The 10,394-nt window shown below is 62.0% G+C and overlaps 1 protein-coding gene across 1 annotated transcript; it reads right to left on the reverse strand.

Moving 5' to 3' along the window:
- Positions 1–1,216: 1,216 nt before the first annotated feature.
- Positions 1,217–5,056, reverse strand: LOC133211740 (POU domain, class 5, transcription factor 3). Its single transcript, XM_061352321.1, has 5 exons — positions 4,571–5,056; positions 3,155–3,266; positions 2,693–2,823; positions 2,001–2,165; positions 1,217–1,775 (listed from the first exon to the last, which is right to left on the reverse strand). The coding sequence occupies exons 1-5, from the start codon at positions 5,054–5,056 to the stop codon at positions 1,524–1,526; spliced, it is 1,146 nt and encodes a 381-aa protein (XP_061208305.1). The 3' UTR covers positions 1,217–1,523.
- Between the last annotated feature and the right edge of the window lie 5,338 nt (positions 5,057–10,394).

Consider the following 10,394-nt stretch of genomic DNA (forward strand, 5'->3'; position numbering starts at 1 on the left):
GCTCCCCAGCACTGCCAAGGCCACCACTAACCCATGTCACTGAGGGCCTCGCTGACATGGTTTGTGAACACCTCCAGGGATGATTCCCTGGGCAGCCTGTTCCAAAGCCAGTTTCCCTACAGGAGCACAGCCTGGTGCCAAACCAGACTGCAGAGGCCATGGCAGTGAACAGCAAGGTGTCATTTCTCAGATGCTCGATTCTCCTAGCTGGTCTGGCACCCCCAGGCTCAAACAGCTCAGCCCCTGATGCTCACCTGGACCTGCCTGGGCTGGCACCACTTGGCACAGCCACCATGGTCGGATCATGCACAGGAGCATCCCTTGTCCACAGTGTCACACTGGCAGCCCCATGGCAAGGGCAGTCCAGACTTCCTGTACCTTTCCCTGCCCACTCCAGGTCCTGGAGTGCTGCAGCTCCCACCATATCCCTGTGAGGTGCAGTGTTTGCTGGAGCAGCCTGCAATCAGGATACTGCTGCATTCCCACCCTTCCCAAAAGCAGCCATGGAAAAACAGCAACTCCAGTGGGGTGCAGGATGATGGGGGGAAGAGGAACCCAAGAAGCTGCCGCTGTCCTAGTAGTGGGCTGGCCTACAGGCAGCAAAGAGCTGTGTGTTGCTGGTGACAGGCACTCCTCTGGTCCAGCCTCACAGTGCTGCCCCAGAGCCAACCAGGCCGGCCTGCTGGCAGCAGGCAGGAGCAGGGCTGAAGGGAGGCAAGGAAAGGGTTAACCTAATCTCAGGCCCCAAAGAACCGATATTTATTTCATTGTCAGAGGGAATATAATTAAGAAAAAATAGAAATCATCATCAACTACAGCAGGCTCAAAGGCACAGGGGTGCTCGCAGCACAGACAGGACAGAATCAGCCCCCCCGAAAAGATGATCCTTGGGGCAGCCATGCTGGGGCAGAGGGACCACACTGGAGAGGGCACAGGGGATCCAGGGTGATGTTGAGCACCCCCAAAGCAAACCCCAGCAGTAGCCTGCCCATGGATGGGTGAAGCCCTGTTGTGCCAGTGGGTGAGGGTGGCAAAGCCCCTGGGCACAGCACCCCAGCCCCGCTCTGTGTGACAGGGAGGAGTCAAGCTGGGAAACTAGGAATCACTACAGAGTTTGGCTTTTTAAGAACTACAACCAAAAAAAATTAAAGAAAATATTAAAAAATAACAAAATAAAACCACCCCCATCCCCCAAATCATCTAAACCCCACTTTTTTCTGGGTCTCACAGGAGCTGCTCAGCTGGGCACAAATGGCTCCACTCAGCATCCCGGGCACACATGGCTTCAGCAGGGTGCAGTGGGGCAGCTGCCCTCCAGGAGAGGTCAGATGCTGCTGGAACCAGTAAATTCACCTAACTGGGAAGGGCTGGGAGCAATCGCAGGGAGCGGGTGGCATCCCTGTGCCAGGCTTCCAGCCCTTCCCCTGCCCTGCGCTCCCCAGCAAGTGCCCCGGAGCGGGAGCGGGGCCGTGCCTGAGCCTGCTCGGGGGAAAGCTGCCCCACAGAGCCTGCGCAGCCCTGGCTCAGTGGCTGCTGTTGCTCATGGAGAGCCCGGGCTGCAGCGGGGGGGGGAACATCTCAGATTTGTGGAAGGGTGGCATGTAGACAGGAGGGGAGGGTGCCAGGCTGTAGCCCTGGGACGTCACCGGGATGGGCAGGGCGGGGGGCACAAGGGGCTGGTTCATGTCATACATCACCCCCTCCGCCTCGTTGCCGAAGGGCAGGAGCAGCCGTTTGCCCTTCTGACGCCGGTTGCAGAACCAGACCCGGACCACCTGCAAGAGAGGGGAGACAGGGCAGCGTGAGGGGGGAGAGGGTGACAAGGACACCCTTTTGCGGGTGGCATCTCCACAGCAGAGCCCCAACCCTGCCACAGCTCCTCCTGGGACAGGGCTGAGGATGGGCACTCTCCCACAGCTGCTAGTGTTGAACCAGCTGGATGCAAGTGCTTAGGAACCATGGCCATTTGGATACCCGCACCCCAAACTCCTCCAACCTACATCTTTGTCTAGGTTGAGGTCCTCAGCAATCTGGGAGATCTCCTGGGGACTGGGCTTCACACACTTGCGGAAGAAGCTCTCCAGCGTCCCCTTCACGTTGTTCTCAATGCTGGTCCTGCGCTTTCTCTTCCGGGCTTGGGCCAACACTTGCTCTGCATTGCACATCTGAAAATGAGAGAGGAACCATGCACTTGGGTCACAAGTCTAGTGATGTCCCCACCAGGATATGGACACACGTGTGTCTAGGCAGGATGGGGACAGGCTTTGTCCTTGTTACTGTCCACTGAGCATCACCCCATTGTGGCTGAGTGTCCCACCCCTGCCTGCAGCTGATGTAGAGGTGCACATGGCCATGTCTTTCTGCACCCCCCCAGGGAGCAGCAAGCTGCATCTCCAGCCTATCTGTGGTTCCAGCAGGACCTGCCTGCTCCAAGATGGGACCACAAGGTTTCTGGGGGGTGATTTGAGGTCTCCCCAGACTGGCACCAGGCGATACCCAGTGGTTCCTCCCACAGCTGGGCTGAAGGAGGAGCCCAGCTGTGCCTGGCAGTGAGATGCTGCTATGGCACAAAGTACCCGCCGCTCCTTTCCTCTCCCCTCCCCAAAATCTCATGCTAAAGAAAGGGAGAAGCTGCAGCTTGAGGGCTCACGAGTGTGCAGTACCCTGGCTCCAGCCTGCCCCAGCCCCACACCTCTTGCATGTTGTCCGTGTTCTCTGCCTCGTTGAGCCAACGCTGCAGCAGTGGCTTCAGCTTGCACATGTTCTTGAAGCTGAGCTGGAGCGCTTCGAAGCGGCAGATGGTGGTCTGGCTGAACATCTTCCCTGCGCGGGCAGGCAGGACATCACACACTGCTCCAGCCCCCCACCAGTCCCCTCGGAGCCCCCCTCCAGCATCCCTCGGAATGGAGAACAAGGCAAGGCACTCTCCCTGATGCTACAACACCAAGTTAAACTGCTGCAACACGGTCATAGAAGCAGCTGCAGCCATTTAAAATCAGCTCCTTGTTCTCAAACCCTTCTGGGCTTAAGCAAGTACTTAACAGGAGCCCCAGGGCTGATACTTGCCACCTCCTTTGCAGGTTGATAAGGCATTCAGGTATTTCCCCCCAGCCATCCCCCCAGGGCCTCTTCCTTCCCCCCAGTGAGTGCTCACCGTAGAGGGTGCCCAGAGCCAGCCCCACATCAGCCTGGGTGAAACCCAGCATGATGCGCTTGTGCTTGAGGTCCTTGGCGAACTGCTCCAGCTCCTCCGATGTTGGTGCATCCTGGCAGGGGGGCACAGAGAAGCTGAGCGAGGACAGCCCTTGCCCGTGGGCTGCCGATGTGGGGTGGTCAGTGTGGGACAGGAGGGCACCCACCAGCGGCTGCCAGCTCTGGGCAATGGGGTGTTGGGGGCGATGGGGCCGGTGGCAGGGGAGGGCTCTGCTCAGGGATCCCAAAATGTCTCCCCCACCCTGCCGTACGTAGCACCCCCTGCGTACCCCCTGCTCCCCCCCTCGGGTGGTCCAAGGACTGAGAGAGGGTCCGGGAGTACTCAGAGCTCTGCTCCACCGTACCAGGGCGCATCCCCACGAGCTCTGCGCACCCACCGCCCTCCCGACCGGGCAGCCCTGCGCCCCGGACGAGTGAAACGAGTGATGAAAGGGCCCATGACTCCAGCTGGATCCCAACACGTCCGTGCCACAACCCAGCTCTTCCCTTCAGGAGGGCTGCTTTTCCTTGTGCTTCCCTTCCTCCCTTAGCGCAGCCTTCAGCTGCTGCGGGCGCATGTTGGAATCTTTTACCCGATTTCCATATTGGCAGCGCAATCTCGGATCTCCCTCCTGCCACCTAAGCCTTAGGTTTGAATCCCTGCCGGACTTCTCAGCAGGAACCCCGGAGCATCCCCGCCACGAGGCCACCCTCAGCAGGGAAAAGCTGCTCCTCGTAGCCCCCATCAAAGCGGGGACTTCTCCCGCACCGGCAGAGCTCCGATCACCCCCGCAGCAGCCGCGCCAGCGGAGCCCGGCCGAGAGGACGGGGTAATACTGTGCTATGGCTTAAAAACACTAAAACCAAACCGAAACCTCAACTGCCAAACACGAGAACTACCGCTGCCCCCGGCCCAAACCCGGGGTGCCTCTGCCCGGCCCGGTACCCACGAAGCCACGGGACGAGCGGCCAGGGGATGCTGCCCGTCGTCGGGCCGCAGCGAGGCCAGGGTCGACACAGCGTATATCGAGCGATCGGCACCAAGAAAAGCTGCCCCTAGACCCCCAAACCGCCCTTCTCCCCCCAAAACAGCCTCCCCGAAGTGTTTCACCCGCGGAAGAAGGAATCGTCGGGCCTACTTGAAGGGGGGTACCCGACGGAGGGGACGGACGAGCAGGACGGCACCGACGGGGTCCCCGCTAACAGCGATGCCAGATAGCGGCCAAGCGGGTCCCTGCCCCGACGGCGCGTTACGGCAGCGAGGCCCTTCCGCAGCGGCATCGGGGGCAGGAAAATGGGAGCGCGGTACCTGCGAGGGATGCCGGGGCGGGCCGGGCGGAGGGCAGCCCTTGCCTGTTCCCGTCCCGTCGGGTCTCACCTCGTCGCCGCTGTCGCTGGAGTGTCCGCCCTCGCTGGCGGCACCGCTGGAGCTGCCGCTGCTGCCCAGCCCGGACAAGCCCCCAGAGCCCGGCTGCAGGGCGGCGGGGCAGAGCTGCGGGCCGGGGAAGGCAGCGGGGCCCGGGAAGGGCGGACCGGGCAGGGCGGCGGCGGCCCCAGGGGGCGCGGGCCCGGCCCAGGGCGGGGAGGTCCAGGTGGACCCGCAGCAGGCCGCGGTGCGGGGCTCGGGCGAGGGCTGGCTGCAGGGCCGGACCGGGCGCGCCTCCGCCTTGGCGGGCGGCCCCGCGGGGGGGGGCAGCCAGGCGCGGGCTGGCGGCGGATCGCGGGTGGCTTCGGGCTCGGTGGCGAAGGGGAAGAAGAGCGGCTGCGCGGCCGCCCCGTCGAAGCCGCCGCGGGGAAAGGGCGGGCCGGCTTCGGGCAGGAGGCCGAAGGGGGCGGCCGGCAGCCCCCCGTCCGGGCTGAACATGCTGCCCGCGGGCCTAGGGCTCCATGTGGGGGCTGCCGGCCGCTGCCTCCCTGCTGCGGCGCCACCGGGGCCTCTGAGAGCGGCGGGGCCGTGCTGGCCCGTATGGAAATGGACCCCAGCCCCATTGGCCCCGCACCGGTGGGTCGGGCGTGAACTTGATCCCCCCAGGCAGGGGTTGAGGGTGGGGGGCAGGTGCGATGGGAGGTGGGCTGGGTGCTGGGACCTGTCTGTCCCCTTCCCGTCTGGCCGCGGGGCGGGGAGTGCTCCGCTGCGGAGTCTTGTGCCCCTCCGGCTCCGCTCGCCCCATGTGCGGCCAAGGGCAAAGCCCCCCCCCCCCCCCCCCGCCCCAGCTCCGGGGTGCTCGGTGGGATTCACATCCCCCAGTGTTGGCGCAGCATCACCAGCATCTCCTCACCTGGGAGCATCCCAGTGTTGCCGGGTCCAGGCGCGGGCAGGGAACGGGACTGCTCTGGGCAGCAGCCACGGCCTGGGATGCGGGGGCGCAGCCTACCCAGAGCCGCAGCAACCCCTTGTCCTGGGGATGCTGGTGCCATCGCTCTGGACGAGAGCTTGGCAGTCTCCTCCTGCCCCTCTGCAACACCTGATCCCAGCTGCGGCCTCACAAACCGTGGGGTGTCCTGCAGAATGTTTCATGAGCAAAGTGAGGGCTCCCCGGCTCCCTCTCACTCCCACTGGCTTCATTTTGTCCCCCCCCCCCAGAGGAAGGCAATGACATGTCCTTCCTGGAGGCCTCTGCAGGCAGAGAGGCCCCAAAACTCTGGGTGTGCCACCGGGGAGCTAATTGCAGCCCTGGCTATCAGCCCCATTGCTCCACAATGGAGCACGCTTGATATTTTCTCTATCTTAAGGGCTTTCCTCACACTGCCCTTCACAATGGCGCTATCAGGGCCAGCTGCAGCCATTTCCCCATTCCCTCCCTCCTCCAACAGCACTGGGAGCTTCCCCGATCCCGACGCTGCTGCCCCATCAAGCCTCTGCTGGGATCTGCCAGCCCAGCTCCTGCCCGGTGGTCCCAGGTACCCCTGATCACAGCCGGAGCAGGGTGAGTGAGGACCCGGCTGCCAGCACAGCTCCCTGTTTATTAACCCGGATTAGGGGCAGCCTGCTGCTGTCTGGCACTGGAGATAGGCCACAGAGATAGGCTGGAGGAGCCTCCCCCCCGGCGCTGGGATGGGACAGCTGGGGGAAGACGCTTGGTGTTCCTTATGAAGCACTTGCTTTGGCTCCTGGGAGTGCTGGGACCCGTAGTGCCAGCAGCAGCCTCCGGCACCGCTGCACATGGGAGGAGCAGAACAGCCCCCCTTGTAATAGTTATGGAATCATGGAATGGTTTGTGCTGGAAGGGACCTTAAAGCTCCTCCAGCTCCAACCCCTGCCACAGGCAGGGACCCCTTCCACTGGAGCAGCTTGCTCCAAGCCCCTGTGTCCAACCCGGCCTTGAACACTGCCAGGGATGGGGCAGCCACAGCTCCTCGGGGCAGGATGAATTCTGCTTGATGGATGTATAAGGGAGAAAAAGAATAAAAACCAACCAAGTGGCTGAGCTGGAATCAGTTAAAGCTCCATGCTGAGTCCTGGTGGCGTATGTGCCAGGCTGCTCTGCGGAGGGTGTGTGATGCTGAGCAGCCCCAGCAACAAGACAAGAGGATGTAAAAAGCCAGTCAGTGGGGATGTGGGCAATCCTGAAACGATGTGGGCAGCCATGAGGGGACATGGGCAACACTGACAGGACTGCTGGACCCACTGGGGGACTCACCCCTGCCGTGCCCTGGTGAGGCTCCGTCTGTGCGGGTGCTGGCCTCAGCCGTGCCCAGGGCAGAGCAGCTCTGGGCTGTGCTGCATCGTGCTACCCGGGATGCCGCGGGCAGAGGAAGTGTCTCTGCGGGACTCCGATGGCAGCCATCAACCCTGCTCCTCCCGGGCTCCCGCTGCGGCCCCGGGTTTCAGAAGATCCTTGGCTGGGCAGTAACTCCCCTTCCCTTTGATTTATTGTTCCCGGGCTGGACCCCCTCCTCCTGCCAACCTGCTCTTTCTCTCCATCCCCCCAGGAAGCCCCCCCCCAGCCCCACAGGCCTCAAACGCATTCCTGCTCCCTTTCATATACAGGCAGAGGGGAAGGGAGACGTTGACTTTGAACCGTCCCCTTTGTAGGAGCAGGGCCTATTGTGGCAGTGATGGTTTTAGCTGGGGGATGTGGAGGGAGTCAGTAGGGGTTCTCAGTGTATGCCCCCCCCCTACATTTCAATGGGGCGATTTTGGGGGGGCTGTGAGAGGTCCCCAGTTCTTGTGTGGGGTCACTGTGCACCAGTGGCTGGGTTTGGCCACATATTTGGAGCAGAGCCTCCAGCCAGCTTCAGGAGGATGGACTCAGGCCCAGCTCTGGTCTAACACAGCCAGGAGTGAGATCCTGCTAGAAAGGAAGGAGGAGAAAGAAATGTGTCCGGCTTCCCCAGCTTGCTGATGTGGCAGCAGGCTGGGGAGGACAGGGTGCACATCTGCGTGTCCTGTTGCTGAGGGCACCCTTCTGAGGCTGGTTTGGAGTGGAGATCAGATTTTAAGAGAGCATGACTGCAGATGGTGCCTCATTCACTGTCCACCCACCCTCTCTGTGGCAGATGATGGAGAAGCAGTTGGGGCTGTGCTGGGTGCTCTTGAGCTTCATGCCCGAAGCAATCTCACCTTGATCCTCTGGTCAGAGCCAGCCCCAGTCTTCACCCTGGGTCCATCAAAGGTCTGGGCAGCGTGTTCAGCTTCAGAAGCCGCATGTCTTGAAGGAACGCTGAAGCTCTTCCATGGCACCACAGTTTGCTTGGCTGCAGCTGGTCTGGGTGGACAGGATGGGAAGTTCATAGGAGGATATTTTGGTCCAGTTCTGTCACAGAATGGGTTTGGTTGGAAGGAACCTTAAAGCTCCTCCAGCTCCAACCCCTGCCACGGGCAGGGACCCCTTCCACTGGAGCAGCTTGCTCCAAGCCCCTGTGTCCAACCTGGCCTTGAACACTGCCAGGGATGGGGCAGCCACAGCTTCTCTGGGCACCTCACAAGGGAAGAATTAAAAGGCCTCTGTGTTACAGAGCCCGGCTGTACTTTGGGCATCACCTGCATCACCGCGGTGCCTGAACACCCTGGCTGCTCCTCCTGCTGATGGACACCTGGGGAACCTGAGGCATGGATGTGCTGGGGCTAAACAGAGCCTGCACCCATCCCCGGGCTGTCCTGGGCTGTCTGCGGCACAGACCTGGTGTCCCAGGACCAATGTTCCTTCCATGCCAGGATGCGATGAGGACACAACTCCTCAAGGGACAAAGGGCTCCTGCTGCTGTGATGCCCTGAGCCGGGGGTCTTCCTGGGAGGATCCATGTTTGGCTCAGGGCTCCCCAAAAAGCCTGAGCATGCTGTGAGAGGCTGCGGGGCCCTGAGAGTAAAGGATGAATTTGGAGAGGAGGGTGCAAGGTTGGGTGTCCAAATGGGGGAGCCTTGGGGCAGTCCCGGGTGATTCGGGTTGCGATGCTGCCATGGTCCTGATGATAATGGTGATGATGATGGGTGGCTTTGAGCTGAGCATCCCCAAGGGTGCCCAGGTGCTTGGCCGGTGAGTCAGCACCCACCAGCCACCCTGGGGCTGCTGAAACCAGGAGGAGACGAGATTGTATCAGCCTGATGGGGGGCTGGTGTGATCAAAGGGCCAGGAGAGTACAATGCCGGGCCAGGACAGCCCTTATCTGCTGGCCCCACGGAGGTGTGAAGGGCCTCTGGGGTGAGGGGTGATGGGGCGGGTGGGTGCTGGGTGCTGCAGGGCTGGGTGTGGGCTGTGCAGGCACAGTTGGGGGCTCCCGTGCAGCCCTTTGCTGGGGAAACCTCTCCTGGCAAACACTGGAGCAAGAAAATCGGCTCTGGTTCTTGCCTGGTCTGGGAAAAATCCCTTGGGAAGGGTTTGGGGGCAGAGGGGGGGTGGCTGTGATCGCTGTTCCCCAGGGAAGGTTTTGGGATGGGGGACCCGCAGCATCCTCCCTGTCTACCCCATCCCTCCCCACTCCGGAGAGGAGCAGCGTGACGAGGGAGCTGCCCCCACACCACACACTCGCATGGGTCTCAAACACGGTCGTTTAATAAAATCTCCTATTAAAAGAACTCCATACAACAAGAAGGGTGTGGGGAGCAGCAGCCCATGGGCCGGGAGCAGCGCACAGGTGAAGGTGCTGTGTGGTGACAGGCTCTGCCTGCTGCCCGGGTCCCCCAGCACCGCCGGTCACCAGCACAGCCCAGCCACTGTGCCCCCCACCCCGGCCTGTGCTGGCCCTGTGTGCAATGGCTCCTGAGTGTGCGAGGGGGCACCCCCTGCATGCAATGGGGGACCTGCGGCTGGGACGGTCCACACCAGGAGCTGGACATGGAGCCACGGCTGTGAAAAGCATCTCAAAGCCATCCTTACACTGGCCATGGCCAATCTACCTGGGAGGCTTTGGGGAACAGCACTGGGATCTGAGCAAGGAGCTCTGGGGAGCCCAGACACACACATGGACAGGGGAAGGGCGCAGGGTTCTCTGGAGCCCATGGGGTGCCTGGGATAGAACAGCAGACACCGTCCCCTGCCATGGAGGGATGCCCAGAGAGCAGAGACCAGCACAGCAAACCCATGTGCTTCAGACACCCCTTGCAGGCACCAGAGCCCCTGCCAGCCTCACTCCTTCCTCCCCCATGGCTACACAGGCTTAGAACCAAATCCCTCCACCCCTTCACACTGAGCATCAGAGAGCTGAGCTGTTCTTTGAGCATCACAGAGGCCCCGAGTGAGAGCCCAGCTGGCACCCAGGGCTGCTGAGAGGGAATCCTCTGCCAGCACAGCCCAGCATTGTTCCCAGGCCACAGGCACTGGGACTGCCTGCACTGCAGAACCCCAAGCACCAGCACCCCTAGAAGGGGATGGAGCCAGCACCGGGGCTGGGGCAGAGCCTCTCCTCCTGGATGGGCACTGCAAATGCAGCATCTGATGGTGCATTTTGAGGAGGAAAGCCAGTGCCTACCCCCAGCTCCTGCAGCAGGACCCTGCTGCCAGGGGCTGCCTGGGCTGGGGAGGAGGGGACAGACCTGGCACAGGAACCTTTAGCGATGCCATCCACCCCAGGGAGAGACTCCAGCCCTGTGAGAGGGGCTCTGGGAAGCTGGCAGCACCCACACCTTCCCTGCAGAGCTCCACTGACGCTGCTCCCCGACCCTCTCTCCATCCCTTTCCCAGCTGCTCTTGCATCAGTCCAGCAGCAACCAGGGCAGCAGCTGCTGCCTTGAAGCCAAATGCAAAGAGATAGCGATGCAGCAC

This window comes from Neopsephotus bourkii, unplaced genomic scaffold (assembly GCF_033783945.1).
Source record: "Neopsephotus bourkii isolate Nb327-2 ecotype Australia unplaced genomic scaffold, CSIRO-AGI_Nbou_v1 NB_659, whole genome shotgun sequence".
Taxonomy (NCBI): Eukaryota; Metazoa; Chordata; class Aves; order Psittaciformes; family Psittacidae; genus Neopsephotus; species Neopsephotus bourkii.